This window comes from Engraulis encrasicolus, chromosome 4 (assembly GCF_034702125.1).
Source record: "Engraulis encrasicolus isolate BLACKSEA-1 chromosome 4, IST_EnEncr_1.0, whole genome shotgun sequence".
NCBI classification, from domain to species: Eukaryota; Metazoa; Chordata; class Actinopteri; order Clupeiformes; family Engraulidae; genus Engraulis; species Engraulis encrasicolus.
In genome coordinates, this window is record NC_085860.1 from 50,687,676 (window position 1) to 50,714,405 (window position 26,730).

A 26,730-nucleotide genomic window follows, 5' to 3' on the forward strand; every position below is an offset into this window, starting at 1 on the left:
CACACACACACACACACACACACACACACACACACACACACACACACACACCATGAGGAGGGACCTGGCACGCACGGTACACACACACACACACACACACACACACACACACACACACACACACACACACACACACACACACACACACACACACACACACCATGAGGAGAGACCTGGCACGCACGGTACACACACACACACATCCACACACACACACACACACACACACACACACACACACACACACACACACACACACACACCATGAGGAGGGGCCTGGCACGCACGGTACACACACACACACACACACACACACACACACACACACACACACACACACACACACACACACACACACCATGAGGAGAGACCTGGCACGCACGGTACACACACACACACACACACACACACACACACACACACACACACACACACACACACACACACACACACCATGAGGAGAGACCTGGCACGCACGGTACACACACACACACACACACACACACACACACACACACACACACACACACACTCACACACACACACACACACACACCATGAGGAGGGACCTGGCCTGCACGGTACACAAACACACACACACACACACACACACACACACACACACACACACACACACCACAAGGAGGGGCCTGGCCCGCACGGTACACACACACACGCACACGCGCACACACACACACACACACACACACACACACACACACACACACACACACAGACGCTGACATACTCACAATATATATGCAGGCACGCATATAAACACACGCAGGCACACAAAAGCTGACCAACTCACCCATATACACTGTGTGCAGAATTATTAGGCAAACATGTTTTTTGACCATATTGTCCATTTTATGCGTAGTTTCTGCCACCAACCTTTATGAACATGAAAACCTATTGGATTTAAGCATTCCAGATCATGCATATGTGTATAATAAGATGGGGGTGTGATCAAAGGAGCCCAACACCCAATATCCGGTGTGCATAATTATTAGGCAACTTTGCTTTCTCCTGGGAAAATGGGCCACAAAATAGATCTAACAAACTCTGAAAAGTCTATAAACAATTTTGAAGTCTTCCAGAGGGATGTGGCTCTCTTGAAATTGGCAAGACGTTGGTAACGTTAGCACAGAAGTATCAAATGCACCGTTGCAAAGTCATCAGTCTCACATGAAATGTCACTGCCAAAAATTTGAAGAATTTAAGGTGAAACTACAAGAAAAGTATTACCCTGCAGTGCTATCATATTCCAGAATGCAAACTTACATCAGGTGTCCAAAAGAACAGGTTGTTGAGCACTCAGAGACATAGCAAAGGTAAGAAGGGGTGACACCAGACAACCATTTAACAAGTTAATTAAGTCAAGACTGGGTCAAGAAATACCCTAGGACAGAGTTTTTAAAGGTATTATGGACTGGTGAAAGTGACTATTGACAGACAGGGTGGATGAGCCCATAGCTGGATCTGTGAGGGAAAAGTTTGCAACTTTCAAGAAGACAATGGTATTTATGCAGTATTCTGCTGGCATTTGAGTAGAACTCAGGAACTCATCTGAGTGTGCACATTACTGATCTAGCCATGGGCTCATCGATCTGGTCCATTAACAGTCACTTTCACAAGTTCATAAAACCATTGACAAAATTGTCTAAAGACCTTTCTTGACCCAGTCTTGACTGCATTTCTTGTTGAGTGGTCTTCAGGTTTCAACCTGTTTTACCTTGGTCATGTCTCTGAGTGCTGCATACAATGTTCTTGTGGACACACGATGTAGGTTTCAGTTCTGGGATATAACAGCACTGCAGGGTAATCATTTTGTGATAGTTTGACCTTCAATTCTTCTCAATCCGGCAGTTACTTTGTGAGCACAATGCATGTGACACTGATGACTTCGTAACGGTGCATTAGACGGATATGACCAATATCTGGGCAATTTCAAGACAGCCATATCCCTCTAGAAGAATTCAAAATTGTTTATAGACTTTTCAGAGTTTGTTAGATCTCCTTTGTGGCCTATTTTCCCAGAGGAAAACAAAGTTGCCTAATAATTATGCACACTAATTTTGCCCTGATATAGGGTATTGGGCCCCTCCGATCACACTGTCTCTTATTATACCAATATGCATGACCTGGAATGCTTAAATCCAATAGGTGTTCATGTCCATAGAGGTTGGTGGCGGAAAATATGCATATAATGGACAATATGGTCAAAAAACATGTTTGCCTAATAATTCTGCACACAGTGTACTGTACGCTCACATAAACAAGCAGGCGTGACACTGTGACCCTCTGGGAAATACATTGTGGTCGTTAGGAAAGCACACACACACTCAGGCAGGCAGCATTCTATATGGGTGTCCCCCGCCACACCAGGCAGAAAACGCTTCCAGAAATAAACTCAGCCCTCTGCATACTTGGGTGGCCTTCCTTCCCAGGCAAAAAGCCACGCACCGACCACACATTGTCCACATACAGTGTACTGTATACTGTTACACTACGTACACTATAGCAATACGAATACGAATATGAATACTTTATTATCCACAGAGTGGAAATTTGTCTTCAGTTCCACCACAGACATACAAACATTGGAAGACAATAATCCCACAAAACACAATCAAGCATTCAGACACTGCACCTGTTATTATAAGGCAGGTTATTATAAAAGTACATTTAAATATTAAGTGAATATAAGTGAAATGTACATTAGCACTCAGTAGAGTGTTTAAAGGCCAACTTCCGATAAAACTCAGTTTTACTCACTCCTTTCGAAGATCGGACGGTCACCCCAAGTTAAACTCACTTGCAAGGCTCTCATAGCGGTGCGTCAACTCTCCTGGCTGTGTTTCCCGGTGTTTCCCAATTTACATAAATAATGCAGAGAAACGAGTGAATCAGGAAAGCCTTTCTGTGTTTCGTCGCGTCGAAAGAAGGCGTTGCCCACAAAGGTTTATATCGACCCATTTATCTAAAAACATGTCGAGTAATTTTTTTCTGCTTGTTTTCAAAACAAGCAACGTCTGGTGGCCCGAAACATAGCTTAGCTTAGCTATCAGCTGGTTGCTACTCTCAGGTACACACACAGCACAAAGCCTCATACATAAAGCCAGCTCACTCTGGTTGCTCCGTGCCTGCAGCTCGCCTAGGGGTCGCTGTCGAAAGAGCACAGCCCTGAATGGAGCCTGCACGCCTCCGTTGGCGCCCCTATAGTGCAGTACCACCCGGGGAAGTGGCGACTCTGTTTCCCATTACATTCTCTCCAAGAACTGGAGGACTGAGCCAATCAGAGACGCGTTTCTTCGAGAGCAGGAGGAGTGAGCCAATCAGAGACGCATTTCCACGAGAAACACGGAACACTCTCTCGTTTCTCCACAAGCCACCTTGCCAGCTTGCAAAAACGTCTTGAAACAAAGCAACCAGAACGTTTTTTAAAACAGGACCAACGCGTAACACATTCAATAACAATTGGGAACACGGCAATATTAATTAAATGACGTTGAGAGGCCATCTTTAAAATAATAAAATAGCTGAGCTGAGTAATAAATATAATGAGTAGGCCTACAGCAATAAATAGAATACATAACAAGAACAATTAAAGAGCAGGGGAGAGGTTGGTTAAGTGTAAAAACCTGTATAATTAATCACCCTTATATAAAACTACTGATTTCAGGCCACGTCTGTATTTCCGTTACTGTTTATTATTCCTTTATGCTGTTGTGCTGATTTCGTTCACACTTGTAGTCCTGGCTTTACCGATGCAGGAACTGTGATTAGTTTGGTCGTTACTGTGGAAACGGTTGAATAATTTTGGTCCTAAAGTGAAACAGGGAAGCGGCCAGGGCGAGTTTGAAGCCAGAATGTCGTCGTGAAATTAAAGTTCCATCTAATTTCACGCTGCCGTTGCGACATCCTTCATTACAATGCTGTTTATGGCCGTTTGACTCGGTTTTAAATGTCATCACCGTTTCAAATTGTAAGCATACAAACTCTGTATCATGTCGATATCCGTATTTGACTTAAACAGCGGGTAAATAATTAACTATCCTCACTTATAAATAGGCGGGCGGAATTGGGGGACGGTCAGAATTAGGCAACTTGGCTATATATAGCAAACTAGAGCAGCCATCATCACACCAATACAGACATACACATGCAGATCACTGTGACCTGAGCTACAGGTAAATGAAGACAGACACACACACACACATGCACGTGCGCATACACATGCACACAGACACAGACATACTACAATGTCAACATACTGCAGAGTCACAGAGACAGACAACCCTATCCCCCCCTATCACCTCCATCAGCCATGCATCCCTATACCAATACAGACAAACACTCATCAGACAGACAGATCCTCTCAGTGTAGGGTAGTCTCTTTTAAATGGCGGCCATCTTGGATTTTTGCTTGGACAACGCCGCCTACCGAAAGAGTGCATTCTAATGAACACGTGTGCCGATTTTCATGCTTGCATACCAAAGTGAACTATGTTTGGCCTTATCTGCTCTGCTACTTTGTCATCCAATGTAAATACAGTGATCATTTGCTGTATCTCAAATGCTACCCCAGTGCACTTGGGGCACTATGTTTCAGTGTGCGCAGTGTAGTCAGTGGTAGCGGCGAATCAAACCAATTGATTGTTGATTCGATTGACTGCTGCCAACGAAATGTGCTCGTCGTATGCGTAAGTTTGAACTTTTTCCAACTTTTTCACTTTGATTCGCCCCTCTTCGCTTGCCTTGTAGTAATGAATGTCAAATTCCGCTTTGCAATTTTGCTTGCTCGTGTCCCCCCGCCGTGAGTTCAGCCACAGGTCATGTTCTGAGTGTTTGACCATATTCACTGATGGCGTTACTGCATGTTCTTGGTGTTTGACCATGTACTCTAACGGCGTTAGTGCTCGACACTGTCATGGACAGGAAGTGGCAGGGAAAGCAGCAGGAAATGGTGTTTAATTTTTAGCACATCTGAAACCTAGACGCTTAGCAACAGGAAATTGTTTATTAATTTGAGCACATGTGAAACCTAGACGCTAGCACCAGCCTGGGTGTCTCTCAGCACCTAGCTAATGGTGTTAGCGTGAGCTGGAATGCAGGTTGTCATCTGGGGTGCAACTGGGCCTATAAGAAAATATAGCTGCAAGCAGCAATGCGGGGCCAAGCAGTAAACTTGCCAAAGTCGCCACGGCAACAGAAGGAACTGCAGCGCCCCCTTTGGCCCAAATCTCGCCAATGTTGGTGTGCATTCCTTGGAGGGGAGTGTGCTCACATGAACCAAGTTTATTTTTAATCCCTTAAAGGGCTGACAAATATAAGCTCACTTCCTGTTACCTGTTGGTGGCGCTAGAGAGTTTGAGCTGGGAATCTGGATTTTTTTGGGGGGAGATCATGGGATTGACTAGTATGTGTGCAAAAAATAGCTAAAAGAATCTGACAAACGGTTGCTGAGATATGACCTCACTTCCTGATTTGACTACCCTAATGCCTATCAGTCTGAAGATGATGTGTACCTTTTTGCTGGTCATTCTGACAAAAATTGTGTGACAAGTAGCATTTTATTGAATTTTACAAAATTCAAAATGGCGGAATTTCCTTTCTGCGTTTACATAATGTTATATAGTGCGTTGGATTCGGCTTGGCCCAAGGATTCTAGTGATAATAATATATTTTACATTGTGCACATGGTTTAAAAGCTACAGGCAAAAATGTAGCTAAAAGTTTGACCTGCTGGTGGCGCTACAGAGTTTGAGCTGGGGGTCTGATTTTTTTTTCAGTAGGTCATAAGATGGACATCTATGTGTGTAAGAAATCCTAGCCGATTCCGACAAAGGGTTGCTGAGATATGACCTCACTTCCTGTTTTGCCACTTTTACAACAACTTTGATTGGCTGTCACGGCTAAACGATAAAAGATATCTAATATTTCTTGAGACCCTAAACAAACCTCAGTACAGAGATACAATATCCCGAATTTCGGGCGAAATGGTCAAAAATTGCGGGGAAAAAAAAATAGCATTTTTATTGAATTTTACAAAATTCAAAATGGCGGGAAAACTATCCAGGCAGAAAATGACGTCATAGGGTGCATTGGATTCGTCTTGGCCCAAGGATTCCAGGGATACAAAGTTTATGAAAATTGGCCCAGCGGTTCAAAAGTTGAAAGCAGAAATGTACCTGCAACTTTGACCTGCTGGTGGCGCTAGAGTATTGGGGCTGGGGACCTATAACTCGCTGTGGGTAATGTTGACGCTGCCTCAAATATGTGGGCCAATTTACAGCATTTTCCTATATACGGTTCTATGGGCTGCCAAAAACTAACAGTGAATTTTACAAAATTCAAAATGGCGGAATTTCCCTTCTGCGTTGACATAACTTCATATAGTGCGTTGAATTCGGCTTGGCCCAAGGATTCTAGTGATAATAATATAATTTACATCGTGCATATGGTTTAAAAGCTACAGGCAAAAATGTAGCTAAAATGTTGACCTGCTGGTGGCGCTACAGAGTTTGAGCTTGGGTTCTGTTTTTTTTTGTGGTGGGTCATGGGATGGACTACTATGTGTGTACAAAATCCCAACCTCATTCAACAAACAGTTGCTGAGATATGGCCTCACTTCCTGTTTCACCACTTTTACGACAAATTTGATTGGCTGTCACGGCAAAACTATAAAAGATATCTAATATTCATTGATGTATATACCCATATGTAGCTCAGTCTAGAGATACTATATACCAAGTTTCGGGCGAATTGGTCAAAAATTGTGGGAAAAATAGGATCTTTATTGAATTTCACAAAATCCAAAATGGCGGGAAAACTATCCTGGCGGAAAATGACGTCATATAGTTCGTTGGATTCGTCTTGGCCCAAGGATTCCAGGGATATCAAGTTTATGAAAATTGGCCCAGCGGTTCAAAAGTTACAAGCAGAAATGTACTTGCAACTTTGACCTGTTGGTGGCGCTAGAGCATTGGTTCTGGGGACCTATAAATTGCTGTGGGTAATTCTGACCTGGGCTCGATTATGTGTGCCGATTTTCAGCATTTTCCTACGTACGGTTCTATGGGCTGCCATAGACTTACAGTCGGAGAAGAATGGTGACGGAAGAATAATAAGAAAACCAGCTAAAACAGTAGGGGCCTTCGCCAGCTTCGCTGCTTGGCCCCTAAATATAGCTGCAAGCAGCAATGCGGGGCCAAGCAGTAAACTTGCCAGAGTCGCCACGGCAACAGAAGGAACTGCAGCGCCCCCTTTGGTCCAAATCTCGCCAATTTTGGTGTGCATTCCGTGGAGGGGAGTGTGATCACGTAAACCAAGTTTAGTTTGAATCCGTTGAAGAGCTGCCGAGATATGAGCTCACTTCCTGTTACCTGTTGGTGGCGCTAGAGAGTTTGAGCTTGGGGTCTGGATTTTTTGGTGAGGGGTCATGGGATGGACTAGAATGTGTGCAAAAAATCCTAACAGAAATTGACTAACGTTTGCTGAGATATGACCTCACTTCCTGTTTTGCCACCTTTAAGACAATTTTGATTGGCTGTCACCGGCAAACGATAAGAGGTGTCCAAAATTCTTTGAATAACCTAAATCATATCAGTACCAAGATGATGTGTACCCTTTTGCAAGGCATTCTGACCAAAATTGTGGGACAAGTAGCATTTTTATTGAATTTCAAAAATTCAAAATGGCGGATTTGTTTCTTCCAGTTGACATGAAGTCATATAGTGCTTTGGATTCGGCCTGCTGGTGGCGCTAGAGTGTTTGGGCCGGGGACCTATAAATCGCTGAGTCTGCCCCGAATGTGTGTGCCAATTAACAGCATTTTCCTACCTACGGTTCTATGGGCTGCCATTGACTTGCTAAGGAGAGGAAAGATGTCTACGTAATAATAATAAGAATACCAGTTAACACTATAGGTGCCTTCGCCAGCTTCGCTGCTTGGCCCCTAATTAGCAACTGGGCCTATAAGAAATTAGCAACTGGGCCTATAAGAAATTAGCTTAATGCTCTAGCAGCACATGCCGTACATAGACAAACATGCACATACTGCATGGATAATAACACATTCTGTAGGTTAACTCGGCTAGGTTTATCGATTTAACCATGCTCTTGGAATACCCCACTAACGAGTTCCACACACCGCAGTGTTGCATGATGGGATTCCAAACATGTCCTGATGGGCTTCACGCGCGCCACAGTTTAGATCAGGAAACCATCCTGTACGGTCTGTTTGCTCACCATGAAAGACAAATCAACACCTCTTGTTTGTTTTTCCATGACACGTTTTATTTTCCATTCCAGTTTTTTGATATTGACAATGCCTCCGGTAGCCCCTGTGTTTATTAAACAAACTCGATGAGGGATAGTAAGCAAATATGTGGCCAGGGTGAACTGTGTTTATTGAAATATTTAGTAGAGTAGAGAGCAGGACTAAAGGGGGGTTTCTCTATATGTATGTAGCAGAGCAGTGTGGCGTGTGGGAGAGAAAACTCTTCAGACGGTTCAGCAGTCTGCTAGATGTAGCCATAACAACAGCCACCGCGGGAGGTCTGACACACACACACACACACACACACACACACACACACACACACACACACACACACACACACACACACACACACACACACACACACACACACACACACACACACACAAATGGAAAGTGCTGCAAATTGCACATCAGCAGGTGCTGAATGGGAGTAACCCGCAGGAGTGTTCTGCAAAGCTTTCCAAATGGGAGACCACCACTTCCCCCTTCAAAACAAAACACACTTCGCACCACGTACCTTAGGTTAAAAGGGCCATGTATTGATTATTTCTCAAGGCTATGTGCATAGAGAGGATTCAACCTGGTGCTCGGGTGTAGTACAAAACAGTCCAAAGACAAAGAGGATGTTCATGAGTTTTAAAAGGTTTGCAGTTTCCAGGGGTTGGGTTTAACTTTTTTAACTCCTGAAACTTAAACTTTGTCTTTGCTTTGCCCTGATGAAAACCACTGTTGTGGTCGAAACATGTCGGCATTTTAACTATGAGTAGTATAGCCTCTTCTAATAAAGGCTTTCTACATATATTCTCTTCTGGTGGATGTAGTCTTGAGTGGCTGGGAAGTGGTACTTTATTTCTCAAGGCTTTTGACAGGATGTACAATAGCACAACTACCTCCAAGCACCCCAAGTAGAGGTAACAGGGCCATGTATGAATGACCGAGTTAGTGTAGCATAAATCACAGCCGTAGGGAATGGTTTGAACAGGATGTATTTACTGTAAATGTAACCAAAGTGTTCACACGCAGTCAGTCCGTCCCCCTCAGGGCCGCGAACTCGCCACCTCCTTGTCCACTCGTTGGTTCGGGTATGGGGGTCACAGCACGATACCGCTGGACTTAAAGGGGTATGCCACTATTTTGGGGCTTAGTACAGTTAAAATCATTGGCCGTGGTTTATAAAGGTGGTAAAGTGTCTTATTTTTTATGATCATCATCATCGTCCAACGGTTTTAACTGTATTAAGCCCCAAAATATTGGCATACCCCTTTAAGGACCAGTCCGGTAGCCCAACACTATCGATACTGTATTGAGGCTTCGACGCCACACTCTGCTAGTTGTCCTCCGTTACATAAGCATGCAGTATAATGTACATTAGAAACCCCATACTTTATAATATAGAAACAAGCCTCTGAAACTCCAGAGGAATATTTATCATTACTTTACATTGTTGTGAAGTTTGTTGTGATGGCCGCAGTGCTTTGACATGGTCTGTTGTTGTGAACACACAGGCAGAGGACGACTCCTCCATCATAGATCTGGAGAAGCACATGGGCAATGTGGACCGGCCGTTTAAAGAGACCATCACACGGTGAGGCACGCACGCACGCACACACACACACGCACACACGCACACACACACACACAGGGATCAGAACTTGCTGAGGGCTCTCTCACACACACACAGAACCCCCTCTCTTATGAGCTTCGACTTGTCTACCTTTCTCAGCGTGTTGAGCACAGCCTACAAAATAACCTCACTAGTGCTGACTTCTGAAATGCTGCTGTCTTCAGAAATTGATGGTTTCAGACATGAAAATAAGTCATTAGGCGTCATGCTTATGCAGTGTGCAGAGGAAAGGCATTGGTTTCGATCGTCGTCTTACTCATCAGCATCAGCAACGGTGCTTGTTTTTGGTAACCATGTCATCACACATCTACTCAAAGCAGATGACAGGAAGGAATCAATGGTCTGTGTGTGTGCGTGCGTGCGTGCGTGCGTGTGTGCGTGCGCGTGTGTGTGTGTGTGTGTGTTTGTGTGTGTGTGTGAGTGTGTGAGTGTGTGAGTGTGTACTGTATGTTGATGAATCTGTCTTATTTGGTCTGATGATCTATTTCCGTGTCTCCGACTAACAGACAGGGCCTGGCCGACTACCTGGAGGGCTACCACAACCAAGTCAACAGCTGTCTTCAGAATGAGGTCAGCACTCGCTCACTCACCCCTGTTTGCCCCACTGTACAACACCTTGTGTCTCCTGTGTGCTGTTCTCCCTGACAATACAGTGTTGTATTGTTCAAGAAACCCTACCTGGGGTGCATTTCTGGAAAGCGTAGTTGCTAACTATGTTAGCTATTTTGTTAGTTGCAATGCAATTTGCCATTGGCAACTACCCAAGTTGCTAACTGGCTAACAACTACACTTTCGAGAAATGCACCCCTGGTTTACGATGTGTGCAGTGTGAGCGGACTTATCATGCTTTACTGCCTACCAAGTCCAAGTGTGTGCATGTTGTACACACATACAGGTTTTGTCTGGAGTCATCCATCGTGCAGTAGTTTAAGGGGTTTTTATATGGGCACATAGAGAGAACATAAGACAACCAGGGTTCAGAGCCGTGTTGTACGTGTGACATTTCCAAATACATATTTCCAGTTTCAAGTCAACAGAATGCAGAAATCAGAAATCAGCACTGACCACCAGCACCAGTTGCAGAAGAGCTAAAATTACAGCATTTTTTATGATTTTTATAATTTTTTATGTACTATGAGCTACCTGGTTATGCCCTGTTAAGACCCGTGTACATCGAGGGCGAACTATGCCGTGTACAGACCAGGAGCGAGCGAAGCGAACGAGACGACGGAAGTCATAATTTCTCTATGGAGGGCACGTGACCTGTGCTACCGAAGAGAATTCGCCAGGAGCGAAGCTTCTTGCGCGACCAGAGCGAATTTTTGACGATTAAACTAAATCTAATCGCAGGCGAATTCGCTCTGACGCTGTTCGGCGAAAACCAATCGGAACGTTCATATCTCCGAATGTCCCAGGCTGTCAAGCCAGAGCCGTTATGTGATTAGCTGACTCAAACATGTCAATGCTGCATCTGGAGCGAATACAGCGAATTCAAGGCGAAACTTCTTCTGCTACCCACGCTACCAGGCAGCGTAGTTCGCTCTTGGTCTGGACACGGCACTAGGCAACCTGCACGGCGGAAGTCATTATTTTTCTATGGAGGGAAGGCGAATAAAGCTACCAGAGCGAATTCGCCGGGAGCGAAGCCTCTTGAGCGACCAGGGCGAATTTTGACGATTAAACTCAAGCTAATCTTTTGCGAATTCGCTATGACGCAGTTCGGCGAAAACCAATTGGAACGTTCATAACGACGAATGTCCCAGGCTGTCAAGACAGAGCCGTTATGTGATTAGCTGAATCAAACATGTCAGTGCCACATACACATCCAGAGCGCATAAAACGAATTCATGGCGAAACTTCTTCAACCACCTCAGCTACCTAGGTCGCGTAGGTAGCGCCTGATGTACACGGGCCATTAGCTGTATCACACGCCATAACTTGATGGTTTGTCTGTTCACCTGTTGTGTTGGACAGAGCAGTCAGTGTAACGTGATGTTGTTAAGGGACTTCAGAATAACCTGAAGATGTCTTTCGTGATGGTATATGCCTCTTACCTGCGGTCTTGCACAGAGCAGTCGATGTAATTGAATCTTGTCTCTGTCACCTGTGATGTTGTGTTAATATGGTACAACCTAAAGATGTTTTCTGTCACCTGTGATGTTGTGTGCATATGGTACAACCTAAAGATGTTTTCTGTCAGCTGTGGTGGCATTAAGGTCATCTTGATGATGTGACCTGTTGTTACTCGTGGTCTTTAACCCATTTTAGCCTGATGACTCGTATATGTTGTTTGACCTTTGGTGCCTGGAGACACATATACGCTGCATTCAGGCTCTTGAGATTTTAGCTTTTTTAATAAACATGTGAGTATGTTACAGCTGAATTAATACATTCTAATGCAAGATGAGGCTCTTAGAGTTGGAAATGCAACTTATTTCATGTTTTAATGTGCATCAGAGGCTGAGATATTTAGCTTTTTATAGACTGAGGGCAACTTTCCCAACAAAGGCTTAGGCATTCAGCAGGCATTTTTAATGAGTTAAAAGCATGCACTCTAACCTCACAATGCCAACGTTACCTGCTACCTGTGTCATTTAGAGCACGCGCTACAAGACGGTGGATCGGGTGGTGCAGTCGGTGAAGAATCTCTGCTGTGCGTTGGACGAGATCGAGACTCCGGCCATCACGGACGGCGTGAAGAGGCTGAAGCGAGCCGTCAACATGCCACGCACTCGCTCACCAGAGGTAAGCAGAGGTCAAATGTGCCTTTTAATGGCAACAGAAGGGCATTTATTATTGTATATGTTTGCAATGTATGTGTGTGTATGTTTTAACACCTTTTTAAAATATGATACTGTTGGGGCAGTGCTAATTTGCACAGGAAGCTGGTTCCATTTGCACTCTCTCCTCGCTCAAGTCTCTCTACCCCTCTCCCCCCCCCCATCACTCTCTTCTCACAGAAAGTGTACTCAATCCTCACTCTCACACACTCTCCTCACTTACTCTCTCTCTCTCTCTCTCTCTCTCTCTCTCTCTCTCTCAATTCTCACTCACTGACCCTTACTCGATCCCCTCCCTCTCTCTCCTATCACCCATTATCTGACTTATTCACTCCCTCAAGCACACAGTCTTTCATTACATCCTTATTCACATATTCAGTCTCTCGGGTTTTTTTTTTTTTAATCATTTACTTGTGTAACCATGTGTCTCCCATGAATTCCCCATTACATAACCACATACACAGATCTGGGCTCATATTTCGCACCATGACCTTGAGAATCTTCCTTTCTTTTCTTTCGTTGTTTTCTCTTCTCAGAGTGGCTCCAAACCTTCCAGCGGCTCAGCTGACGGTGAGTTACGAGCAAACAACTTTTACTATGAAAAAAACCCACAGTGTCAGCCACCCCTCTTCTGTTCCCAAGAGTCATCACGCTTGTCATAAAAACACAACGCCACACCTCATTTCAACAGGCCTATACATGAGTTCACTGTGTTTGTAAACACAATGTTTATGAGGAGGGGCAAGACAGTGAGTTGGCAGCCAACCACGTGAGCAACCCGACAGCGGTTTCCAACAATCAGAGGTTGAGTTGTGCGCAGTTCGTGTCGTGCAGTCAGGAGAAAACAAAAATGTAGAACCCATGTGTAGATGCTGAGAGTAATGGTAATAGGAAACAAGAAGGTCTGTGTCTGGGACTAGACTTTGAGCCGTGTATTGCTTGGTGTATTGCTTGGTCGAAAGCCTTGTGTCTTATTAAGGTTCGAGTGTGAGGTTGAGTGAGACGATAAGCGCTGAACAATATGCATACCACCATACATATTTTTTGTTCCTCTGTGTGTGACTGTGAGTCATTTTTCATTTCTGGACTAATGAACTAATGAACAGAGTGATACTACACTCTAATAAATTGAAATGTAATTGAAGATAAAACAAAGTTTAACAAGCCATCAGTCCCTAAGTCTGCCCTCTTCAAATTAGCGTTGAGGTTCACCAAATGTGGTCAGTGTGTAGCTATCGTTTGATATTGAACAAATTGTTCGTCAGTGAACATTTATCTGAAACTAAAATGAGACTGAAATTAAACGAAACTTTTAACAAACCATCTGTGAAGCCTCCGGGTGGCCTGATCGTATTTTCACCATATTAGTTGTAACCAGTTATGATCGGTGTGTACTGTTCTCGCTCTGGGTTTGAGATTGACTAAGGAGGTTAGTTGCGAATAAGGGTGGCGTTTCTGACTTGAAAGTATTCATTTGGTGTGATAAATTAAATGATTGATTAAATCAAAAGTATAATGTGGTGAATTGAGTGAATATTGTTGACATTGGTGTCTTTTTGGCATTGCTGTGGTGGGCATTGGCACAGGATGTCTGTTTATGTTAGGAGAACTGTAACCAATACCATGCACCTAAATACCTGTAATGTTGCTTTGGATAAAAAGCATCTGCTACAGTAAGTATAATGTGGCCAACCGGTGGGGCACTCGCCTGCCATGCGGCTGACCCAGGTTCAATTCCCGGCCCGGGTTCTTTGCCGACCCTTCCCCGTCTCTCTCCCAATTCGCTTCCTGTCCACCTCTCACACTGTCCTATCAAATAAAGTCGAAAAAGACTTTAAAAAAAGTATAATGTGATGTAATGTGTATGACCCCATATTAACCCTTGCTGTACCACAGTAAGTACGATGTGATGTGATGTGATGTGATGTAATTTGTATGACCCCAAATTAACCCTTGCTGTGCCACAGTAAGTACGATGTGATGTGATGTGATGTAATTTGTATGACCCCAAATTAACCCTTGCTGTGCCACAGTAAGTACGATGTGATGTGATGTGATGTAATTTGTATGACCCCAAATTAACCCTTGCTGTGCCACAGTAAGTACGATGTGATGTGATGTGATGTAATGTGTATGACCCCATATTAACCCTCGCTGTGCCACCACCGCAGGTGTGCGTGGCCCGGTGGAGGAGAGCATGTGTGCCCTGACGGACGCCGTGTACCAGCTGGTCCGCCTGTACCTGCGCTCCTTCTGCCCCCCCTCCCCGCCCCCCCACGCGGACCCCCAGGACGAGACGGGCCGCGACAGCCGCGAGGCCTCGGGCACCACCGAGCACCTCAAGTTCACCGTGTTCGCTCTGCACGGCGTCCCGGCCCCCTGGGTCAGCAGGTACAGTACAAGTTGGCACAGCATAGCGCCCTCTGCTGATGGACACAAGAAGGAGAATAATATTACTTAGCATTACATAACATTACACTGCACAGCATAACATAACATCTTCACATGACGGTACATTACATGGCTCAACTTTGCACTCATCCAAACTGACTTGAAGTTATTAGGGGCGTTGCTCAATGGACCCTTTTCACTGGATGTCAGACACCTTTAAATACTCAACATTTCAAAACATTCAAATTCAAATAGAATTGATGAATATTATTTTTTGCAAAGCACACATGTTCATGGAAAGTTTTGATGCCCTCCATGTCATTTTGTCATGAAGCTCTTCAAATGTAATTTTGTTTTCAAGTGGACCAAATGTGTTGCGTTTTGCTGTGTTTTGAGGTAGTAGAGTAGAGTAGAGTAACTTTATTAATCCCTAGGGGAAATTGTCAGCTCGCTGCACACAGCTACACTTTCAATTTGTGCGTTATCAATTTTCTAAACCACCACCCCCAAGACCGTTCGTGCCAGAACAAAAGAACGCAGCCAAGAATACAAATACAGAATTATTGGGGATTTTGCTTTGAGCTCCTATATGTTTCCTCCCCCTGTTCTCTATTTCTGCTGTGGTAATCTCAACAGCCTGCATGTCATCAGCAGTTGGTCATGTGCCCGTCCCAAGTTTAGGTGCTTTTATCTCGACTCGGTCTTTGGCTTCACAAGGACCACTGCAAGTGCGAACTTCCACACGTTGCATTTCCTCTATGCTAATTGGCCAATGAAAGTGTATTCGGCAGCTTTGTGATGCTCGTAATAAGTTATGATTGATCTAAATGATTTCTGTGGTCACACAGTGTTCGGTTAGACCATTTTATTTGGCCCGCGTAATCATTTCAAATGTGTATTACAGTTGGTCTGCGACATAGCTCACCGCAAATTTCTACTTTTTCAAGACAATAGCAGTCGGCAAAATTCATCACAGGAATTATGAGTCAGTCCAGATTAGTGTGTAGGCCCTTACTAGCACAAAGCTATAGTTGGAGTATATATGATGAGAACGTGTCATTTGCCTAGCTTTACGTCTACTATATTCACAATTTCAGTGTATTTTAAATTTCAGTGTATTTTTATTTTGGCCCACTTTGAATTTGAGTTTGACACCCCTGGGTTAGACAGAGTGGCATGATGTAAGGAGTTTTAATGGCTTGTGGCTTTTGCATGGGGTTCTGACATTGTACTTCCTTGTTCGCCTTGGATAGGATGCCTCAATAAGGGTGTATAGTGTCAGCAAGCCATTTTATTTCAGCCTAAAAGGAACAGTCCACCATTTATGGAAATGTGCTAACTTTATACCTCTTTAAAGTGATACTGTGCCATTTTTGGAACTAAGCTTATTGTACACCTCTCCTTGGATGGGTTAAATGATCGAGTTTTACCTTTCACCTGTACTTTCAATTGTTCTCTGAGTGCAAATTTTACCTCCATGCTAGCAATTAACATTGAATCCTATGAGACCAGCTGGAAATGCAGGAGAAAGGTCAAACTCAATGAATTAACTCGGGAGGTGCAATATGAGCTTATTTCCAAAAATGGCAGTATCACTTTAAGATAAATAATTGACCTTTTACCTTTCTCCTTTTTCTTCAAACCATTCTCTGACTCTGGTTCTTAGCATGTATCGTGTATCATACATCATGTGTCAGGGTTCCCACGGGTCATGGAATTTCTGGAAAATCATGGAATTTAAAAAATGTTTTTCCAGTCATGGAATTTTACCATTTTGCATGCATAGTCATGGAATATCATGGAATTTTCTTAACAGTTGTGTAAAAGCAAAAACATTTTTTCCTGGTGTATAACACTTTCTTACTGGTTATACTACGCTTTGGCAACACTCTACAATGCAGTTAGCCCATTGAAGTCTAGCGGTGGCTCGGCGTCGGCTCTAGGGGTGAAGATAATCTTCAGTTTTCAGACTTATAAAAACGTTTTAATGTCATTTCTTTTTACGGAAGTGGTCATGGAAATTCAGTTTTTTGGGTCTGGAAAGTCATGGAAAATCATGGAATTTTATATCTGAATTAGAGTGGGAACCCATGTGTCATTCGGTTTTTGGTGCCACTCGGTTCTGGTGAACTGTTCCCAATAACATTTCAAAACTCTGTTTACTGGTTCAACAGCTTGTAACAGGGTGAAATGAAAGGCACTTCTTCCTTGTTGACATTGGGCGGTCTGAAGTTAGCCTTGTCCCCTGTCAACAGCACAGCTTGTGTGTCAGCCGTGGCCGAAATAGAGGCATGTGACCCACTGTGTGGAGATTTCCATTCCAGGTGGCCATACTGAGCCATAAGAAGCCCACTTAGCCATAAGAAGCCCACTTAGCCATAAGAAGCCCACTTTGATTTCCATTCCAGGTGGCCATACTGAGCCATAAGAAGCCCACTTAGCCATAAGAAACCCACTTAGCCATAAGAACCCCACTTAGCCATAAGAAGCCCACTGAGCCATAAGAAGCCCACTGAGCCATAAGAAGCCCACTTTGTCCAGGTGGCCATAAGAAGCCCACTTTGTCTTCATTAAAGGAAAACCCTTCTGTGTCACGTTGTATCTCTAAGGAGCATTTGTGTTGGTGAGAAAAGCCACTGTCGTTTAGAGATGCAGTTTGCACTGCTAACTGAATCAAGTGGTTAGTTAACCCATTGACGCCTAAGGCACCTGCAAAAAAGGGTGCTGAATGCCTGAGCCCTTTTTCAGAAAAGCTGCCCTCAGCCAATAAAAACCTAAATATCTCAGCTTCTGAAGCACATAAAAATAAGCACTAAGTTGCATTTAAACGCTAAACCCTCAACTTTCATTAGAATTTGTTCATTCACCTCAAACAAACAGAGATTTTTAATAAAGTTGTCTCAAATCTCATGAGCCTGAATGTTGCATAATGCAGCTCCAGGCGCCAGGGCCAATGTTGCGAAACGCAACATCAGGCATCCATGGGTTAAATGCAACCATTCCCATTTGTCCTAATAGCAGATATGTGGAATGAGAAGAGAAGCATCCAATCAGTTTGTGTGTGCGTGTGTGTGCACGTGCGTGCGTGCGTGCATGTGTGTAGGGGGGGTAGTGCATGGACCAATTTTTAACCGATTCTGCTGTGGTGTGTCTCTGTGCATGTGTGTCTCTGTTTGTGTGTGTTTTCGTGTGTGTGCGTGCGTGCGTGTGTGCGTGTGCGAGTGTGTAGGGATATACGGGCCATTTATCCAGATGCTTCTTTTCTCTGCTGTAATGATGATGCTCGCTGATACACACATTCATTACCGCATCTAGTTAACTCTGCCAAGGCAGAAATCTGTCAGCGCTGTGTGTGTGTGTGTGTGTGTGTGCGTGTGTGTGCGCGTGTGTGTGTGTGTGTGCGTGCGTGCGTGCGCGTGTGTGTGTGTGTGTGTGTGTGTGTGTCTCTGCGTGCGTGCGTGTGTGTGTGTGTGTCTCTGCGTGGGTGGGTGTGTGTGTGTGTGTCTCTGCGTGGGTGGGTGTGTGTGTCTGTGTGTGTCTGTGTGTGTGGGTGTGTGTGTCTGTGTGTGTCTGCGTGGGTGTGTGTGTGTGTGTGTGTGTGTGTGTGTGTGTGTGTGTGTCTGCATGTACGTGTGTTTGTGTGTGTCTGCATGTACGTGTGTTTGTGTGTGTCTGCATGTACGTGTGTGTGTGTGTGTGTACTGTTTATGCTTATGTATAAAATTGCACGGGTTTGTGTGTGTGTGTGTGTGTGTGTGTGTGTGTGTGTGTGTGTGTGTGTGTGTGTGTGTGTATGTGTGTGTGTGTGTGTGTGTGTGTGTGTGTGTGTGTGTGTACTGTTTATGCTTATGTGTGTAAAATTGCACGGGTTTGACTGTGTGTATTTGTCGTTTGTGTGTAGAATTGTGCAAGTTTCATTGTTTGTTCCTATTGTGTGACAGTTTGTGAGCGTGCATGCATGAGTGTGTGTCTGTGTCTGTGAGTGTGTGTGTGTGTGTGTGTGTGCGTGCGTGCGTGCGTGCGTGCGTGCGTGCGTGCGTATTTGCCCGTCCAACCCCGGGGCCGTAATGAGAGGCTGAGCTGAGCGGTTAATAACAGACTTGTTTCCTGAGGCACCGGAGCACAAGATCTCATTTGGACTGCAGGCAGTTTATAGCAGCGGCACGGCTCCCTTGCTCTACACCAGGGTTTCTCAACAGGGGTGCCGGGGCACCCTGGGGTGCTGCGGGCCCCCCTCAGGGGTGCCTCTGAAACGTGGCTGATAAATAAATTATGTAACATGATACATATTTGTCTAAATTGATAAGTTAATGTTAGTCAGTGGAATCTTTCATCTGTCATTTACGCACAATAAAGTAAATCTAGGTCGCCCCAGTCAGCTGCAACTTCGAACGTAGGTCGTGTGACGTCTCCAAATGTGTTACTTTTCTAAGCTTTTTCATGAATTGGAACTGTGCCTTGCCTAAAAAAAGGTTGAGAAACACTGGACTACACTACACTACACTACACGACTGCAGCACCGCTAAACATAGATGACAGAGTAGCACTTTACACACACACACACACACACACACACACACACACACACACACACACACACACACACACACTCACACTCACACTCTCACACACACACCAGAATACCAGAACTCCAATACCATACCACTCATTTCCTGTTCTATTGAACAACACCAGCTTTGTTGCTTGTGGTGGTGTTGTTATTGTTGTTGCTTTTTTTGGTTAGCTGTTGGATTTTTTTTGCTTTTGCTTTTTGCAGTTTGTGCATACTACTAAAGAATGAGCATGCAGAGGGCTGCTAACATGACCATGGCTTTATCTGCACAGCGACTTCCAATTGGCCAAATCATTGAATTTGGCTTGGGCTGTGATTATGACGTTGCTGTCATGCGGCCTAACGACCATGATGGGGCTGCTCTGTCCCCGTAGGAGGGAGCCAGCCCAATATCCACAGTGTTTTTGTTTGTCTGTATTCAACCATAGCAGAAGAATGTACAGTGCAGGCCAAAAGTTTGGACACACCTTCTCATTTCTCTCTATATCATCCGTGGCTATTTACAGTACGTTGTGGATTTTCATGGAGGGCATCAAAACTGTGCATGAACACATGTAGTAGAATTATGTGTCCAAACTTTTGGCATGTACTGTGTATATAATTTCTGTTTGGCTCACACGCAAGGTTCAAAAGGTCGTCCACAGAGTCTGCACAGGGAGCCTGCTATTTCATGCAGCGGTAGCCAGGCTATTTACGTTGTTCATGAAAAGGGAAGTGAGGTTTGGCTCTGGCGTCTACTCTACCTAGCTCCAGCTTTACCATGGCAACAGGGCAGTGCATGTCCATGTTCGTCTCCCTACCTCCTAGGCCTGTAACGATATAGGATCGAACCGAGAAATCGCGATACACAGAGTCATGATGCTGTATCGTTGATGTAAGGAAGCAGTATCGTGATACAACCTTTCAAAGTTTAGTTATGCTTCTGTCCAGAAAACAACCATATGATTCTGTGATAATGCTTCCAAGCTTCAAATGAGATACATTTCAGAAATCGTGGGGTGTATCGAACCGTAGGTCAAAAATTATGACCGGGACCGAATCACGAGTTGAGTGTATCATTACAGCCCTTCTACCTCCAATTTAGACGGGCTCTGTTGGCTGGCTGGCGTGTTCCCTGCCTTGGACAGCAAGGTTCTGGGCCCCCACAAGCCCCTTGAAATACGGAATTGTTTTTACGGAATTTAGAGATAAGAGTACAGGTTCCGTATCAAGCTGACACGGGACGTTAAAATGCAGGAAATTACATCTAAGAAATGCAAAACTTGCTGGGCGAGACCAAGTATCAACATGACCATTCTTTAAGAATGGTCTTAAGAAACTTTAAGTTAGGTTTTTTTTCGGCATTATTTAGCTAGCGTGCCTATTCTGAATGAGCCATTTTGATATAGATTAATCCAGATTAATAATCTAGATTAATATCATAATTACAGAGAGATTAATGAAGATAAAAAAAAAAATAATCTTTGCCCACCCCTATCCCCCTATTCCCATGTGTTCCTCCTGTGTTTCTGCAGCTATGAGAAGTATTACCTGATGTGTGCCCTCACACACAACACCAGGAACCTCTTCAAGCCCGTGCAGTCCAAGAAAGTGGGCACATACAAGAACTTCTTCTACCACATCAAGTGGGACGAGCTGTGAGTCCTCTTCCTCACTTTCTCTTCTACCTCTGCCTCCTCCTTATCCTCCTCCTCCTCCTTCTCCTTCTCCTCCTCCTCATCGAGAGAGAGGGTCCGATTAGCCCTGAAGAAGGTTGCACGCGGCCGAAACGCGGCCGCTATCAATGGCGTCCATGAAATAATTGAGGACTTTTAATACAGACTTTAGAGTGCCTCGGACCCTCTCTCTTTCTCTCTCTACTTCAATTTTGCAACTTTGGATTCAGGTGAGCACCTGACATTTTCACACCACACAGACTCAACGCAACTCATTCCCTCTCTCTTTCCCTACCTGCATAATAATGTTAAATGTGTTTTTAAAACATGTAAAGAAGAAATACGTATATATGTTTAAACATTTTCAGGGACCACGGATGCAAATTAGCTTTGTAGCTAACTCTGGTACAGGAGTTGCCCTGTACATGGCCCCTGTCAAATAAACCAATAAACAATAAACAAACAATGTATGCTGTGATTGGTCGTCAGGATCAACTTCCCGATCACGGTGGTCAAACACCTGAATAATAATGTTAAATATGTTTTTTAAAATGTGCAAAGAAATAAATCTGTAATCTGTAATAATTTTCAATGTGTGCTGTGATTGGTCGTCAGGATCAACTTCCCGATCGCGGTGGCTCTGCTGCCCTTAGAGGCCATGTTGACCCTCTCCCTGCACGGGGTCCCTAGCCAGAGCACCAACGGCTCCCCCGACCCCAGCAAGCAGCGCAAGGCCACCGAGATACTCGGCAGGGTCTCCATGCCCCTGTTCGACTTCCAGAGGTACGCTGTGTGTCTGTCTGTCTGTGTCTGTGTCTGTGTCTGTGTCTGTGTCTGTGTGTGTGTGTGTGTGTGTGTGTGTGTGTTTGCCCCTGTTCGACTTCCAGAGGTACGCTGTGTGTCTGTCTGTCTGTGTGTGTGTGTGTGTGTGTCTGTGTCTGTGTACGCACGTGTGTGCGCGCACACGTGTGTGTGTGTGTGTGTGTTTGTGTGTGTCTGTGGGTGAGATAAAGAGTGATTCTGCGTAGGATTGTTATGAATGAATGTCCCTTGTGCTCTCAAACTGTATTGACACAATTGCCGATCTGGGATAGCAAATCAGACGTGTTAAAAATATCAGTTGTTTGTGTTTCTGAGTCGAGGGTGGCTTGTCATTATTTGCAGTGACATGCTGCATGCCTTTTGTGCGTCCGTGTGTGCGTGATGTATTTGCAGAACTGATGTTGAGTGTGAAATTGTCATGATCTGATCTAGCACGCCATGACTCATCAGTGACAGGCTGTGTGGCGTTATGTTGCCTTCACGATCTCGGGACCTCTCGAGACAGCTGACGACACTGCTCATGTGACAACCGAGTTCTGGACTTTGGCGTGTGAACGCCACTGATCCCGGAACAAAATTTTCTTTATTTCACCTCCACTTGAACATCCACACCCACGACATATCATTTTAGCTTAAGTTGGATAAATTAAATAGTCATAGACCAGCATGACTGACATATGTGCATCTGCAATTGAATGACATCAACTGGTGTTGTTGATAGTGATTACAAGATGATATTTTTGCATTTACATATGATACTGTTTACATGCTAGTTCCATGCATGGGTGCCATGTTGATGCATTGAAACATTAGCTCGGGAACTCATTGTTGTATACTTTCGGCAGAGATCAACCTCGATAATTATCGATCTGACATTGCGTCACCAAATGTTCACTCCCACTTTCCCGAGGTTTTAGGTCGGCTTTCTTGGGATTCTCGACTTTTTGAACGAGCTATTAGAGTGCTGTGTCTGAGTTCCGGAATGACCTCTGTGACCTTCTCTGCCTCAGATCTAAACATGAGATCAGATAAAGTGCTGAGTCATGATTCAAGATTCAAGATTCAAGATTCTTTTTAATGGTCCCGAAGGAAATTTGTCTTGGACATACATAGCTGCCACATACACACAACACTAATACACATGACGCCAAAAAACAAAAACAACAATACATACATACATACATACATACATACATACATACATACATACATACATACATACATACATACATACATACATAAAGTGCCCTCATAGAGATACTCAAGTGCATATCTACTACAGCCTACCACACACATACATGGCATTACAAGGATGGTAGTTGTTAATGACCTGCGTTCAGTAGGTTAACAGAAACAGGGACAAAAGAAAACCTATACCTATTCAAAAACCTTTTCTTGTTTTTAACTGGTACTCTGAATCGCCTGCCAGAGGGTAGCAGCTCATATTCTGGGTGCAGAACATGTGATGGATCCTCAATTATTTTCCTAGCATGCCTAACTACAGGAAAATAATTGAGGATCCATCACATGTTCTGCATGATGCTGCAGTTCAGACAACGACACAATGTCACAGCCATTAGTTGCATGTGGTCTGGTGTGAAGACACTTGAAGTGTTAACACTTGAACTCTAAAACCCAAATCCCTGATCGTGACATTGGATAACACCCCATACACACACACACACACACACACACACACACACACACACACACACACACACACACACACACACACACACACACACACACACACACACACACACACACACACGTTCTACACACCGTTTCTCACAAAGCCGCTGTGTTCAAGCCTTTATGTGTCATGCTCAAGTGGTGCATCGTCAGCCATTCTGTTTTGATCTTTCTTGCTTTGCCGTAGTCGTATTTTAAGCCAAGACGGGGCCCCATCAGGATCAATTTGGCCTTGGTCGGTGGGCGTTGTTTTTCGGACATTGCCACGCACGTTTGCGTGCTCTCGCCTCAGTGTGTTTTTGAAGATCAGGAGAATAGGGCTGGTGTTTGGTGCCACTGCTGCGTGCCAGTGGTGTGAGTGACTCACTGCTGTGTTATGTGTGTCTGGTTACTTGCTAAGTGTTTCCTGCAAGCTCAGAAGTAGCAATTGTTTAAAGGCTCAGGAGTAATTATTTGCATGTGTGTGTTAATGTTTGTTGTCAACTGTGTGTGTGTGTGTGTTGTGTGTGTTGTGTGGTGTGTGTTGTGTGTGTGTGCACGTGTGTGTTCGTGTTCTGCAGGGTTCTGGCCCGAGGGACAGTGCTGCTGAATCTGTGTCCTTGTTCCGAGGAATCTCCTTCTGGACCCGCTGGGCACCGGAGGAACACGGAAGAGAGAGTCATCCTTCAGGTACCAAGACTCTAGAATGCAATACAGTACATTCTAGAATAGAAAACAACAGAACACTGTTGAGAGTCATCCTTCAGGTAGCAAGACTCTAGAATACAATACAGTACATTCTAGAATGGAATACAATTGAACACTGTTGAGAGAGTCATCCTTCAGGTACCAAGACTCTAGAATGCAATACAGTACATTCTAGAATAGAAAACAACAGAACATTGTTGAGAGAGTCATCCTTCAGGTACCAAGACTCTAGAATGCAATACAGTACATTCTAGAATGGAATACAACAGAACACTGTTGAGAGGGTCGTCCTTCAGGTACCAAGACTCTAGAACGCAACACAGCACATTCTAGAATGCAATACAACAGAACACTGTTGAGAGAGTCATCCTTCAGGTAGCAAGACTCTAGAATGCAATCCAGTACATTCTAGAATGGAATACAACAGAACACTGTTGAGAGAGTCATCCTTCAAGTAGCAAGACTCCAGAATGCAATACAGTACATTCTAGAATGGAATACAACAGAACACTGTTGAGAGAGTCATCCTTCAGGTAGCAATACTCCAGAATGCAATACAGTACATTCTAGAATGGAATACAACAGAACACTGTTGAGAGAGTCATCCTTCAGGTAGCAAGACTCTAGAATGCAATACAGTACATTCTAGAATGGAATACAACAGAACATTGCTGAGAGGGTCATCCTTCAGCTACCCACCCGCAATCTAGTGGAGAACAGGGCCCACTCACTAGAGTAGAATAGAACCATGACTCAGTGCCAGATAATACAATACAATGCAACACAATAATGCAATTCAATACCATATCATGCTTTAGATTTAATGTATTGTCTTATCTTTTAAGTGTGTACATCCGATCAGAAACAGCTCCTTCTCAATAGTGAACTTGTATTAAGAATATTTGCAACCTAAAATGGCAGAAACAGTGGAAGAAAAATATAAAGCACTAAAATAAATATATAATATTAAGCACTGGTCTGAGGTGCTTTATATGGTACATGGTGGAAAGGGGTGAAATGCAGTTTGAGTTACGACACATGAATTAAATATCACACTGTAAAAACACAGTAGACATCCATTATACATCACTGTAGCCTCAGGAGGATACAAATAGACTGCTGCTGTCTGCTTAGAGATTCTGTATTCAAAACCAGGATTGGGAGACAAGAGTCTTCATTCACTCCTATTTTCTGCGGAGCAATTATGCTATGCAAGCTTTTGGACCTTTCAGTCAGACTTCACTCCTGGCAGCTCACTCACACTAACCCAATTGCCAGATAAGAGCAGTGAGTTCAAATTGGCTTGGAAGTGGACTGCCTGAGTCTGATGGTGTTTATCAATGGCTCTGTCCTCAGTAGGATGGGGTTGTCGTGCCGAAAAGCGAGTCCCTGCCAGAACACGACTGCCCTCATTGAAAAGCAATGGAAACCAATGACCAATTTTTCAGATATTTTTTACCCATTTTTGCAGACAAATCCGACACAATTTAAGATGGAAGGCCTATCAATGAAGCATCTACATTCCTTCTGGAAGTATTACAAAGAGCTGGTTACAATTTCAGTATTAATTCCATAAAATAATCGAAGAATTGTCATAACAAATGTTACGGTTTCATTCAAATAGCTCATATTAAGTGGAGGATGGGTAATGTTTCATAAGCATATGTTTAGTTCATAAATTATGTAATTCATTCTGCAAATAAAATTTGTACAATTTTCTCTCAAAAAATGTCATTGGTTTCAATGAGGGCACTCGTGTTCTGGCAGGGACTCGCTTTTTGGCACAACAGGGTCTCTATGGGGGTAAGAAGGCCAGAAGGATGTGCAGTAGTGTGTCTGTGTGTCCTCAGTAGGATGGTGTCTCTATGGAGTAAGAAGGCCATTTTTCAGGAATTCCCGTGGGTCCCGCGTGTCCGCGGGATAGGAGTCAAAATTTTAAAGATGAACGGGAGCGGGCAGGAGCGGGAGTAAAGATGAATGGGAGTGGGCAGGAGCGGGAAAAAAAATTAACGTGAGCGGTAATGCCGCTTATTTTTTCTTTAAAAAAACAAACAAAAAAGCTTTGTGTTTTAGACTAAACGGGATTGGGGTTGATTTTGAGTGGGAGTGGGCAGGATTGGGAGACATTCTTTTCAGGAGTGGACAGGATGGGATTTGTTTCTTTTACTCCAGTCCGGGATGGGACGGGATGGGATTTTTTTTCTGGGACCGGGATGGGA

At 44.1% G+C, this 26,730-nt stretch overlaps 1 protein-coding gene across 2 annotated transcripts in view; it reads left to right on the forward strand.

Annotated features, from left to right (window-relative positions):
* The first annotated feature begins 54 nt into the window (after positions 1–54).
* Positions 55–26,730, forward strand: part of pik3c2a (phosphatidylinositol-4-phosphate 3-kinase, catalytic subunit type 2 alpha) — a 59,600-nt gene continuing 32,924 nt past the window's right edge. Inside the window, exons 1-9 of one of the 2 annotated variants that reach the window (XM_063197656.1) lie at positions 55–76; positions 9,793–9,872; positions 10,418–10,481; positions 12,510–12,656; positions 13,228–13,261; positions 14,863–15,082; positions 21,170–21,292; positions 21,926–22,093; positions 24,385–24,493. In XM_063197656.1, the coding sequence (XP_063053726.1) occupies positions 9,832–9,872; positions 10,418–10,481; positions 12,510–12,656; positions 13,228–13,261; positions 14,863–15,082; positions 21,170–21,292; positions 21,926–22,093; positions 24,385–24,493 (906 nt within the window). In that variant the 5' untranslated portion in view covers positions 55–76; positions 9,793–9,831. Of the gene's footprint in view, positions 77–469; positions 479–9,792; positions 9,873–10,417; positions 10,482–12,509; positions 12,657–13,227; positions 13,262–14,862; positions 15,083–21,169; positions 21,293–21,925; positions 22,094–24,384; positions 24,494–26,730 lie in introns of those variants that run through there. The other variant, XM_063197657.1, reaches the window with a different exon arrangement.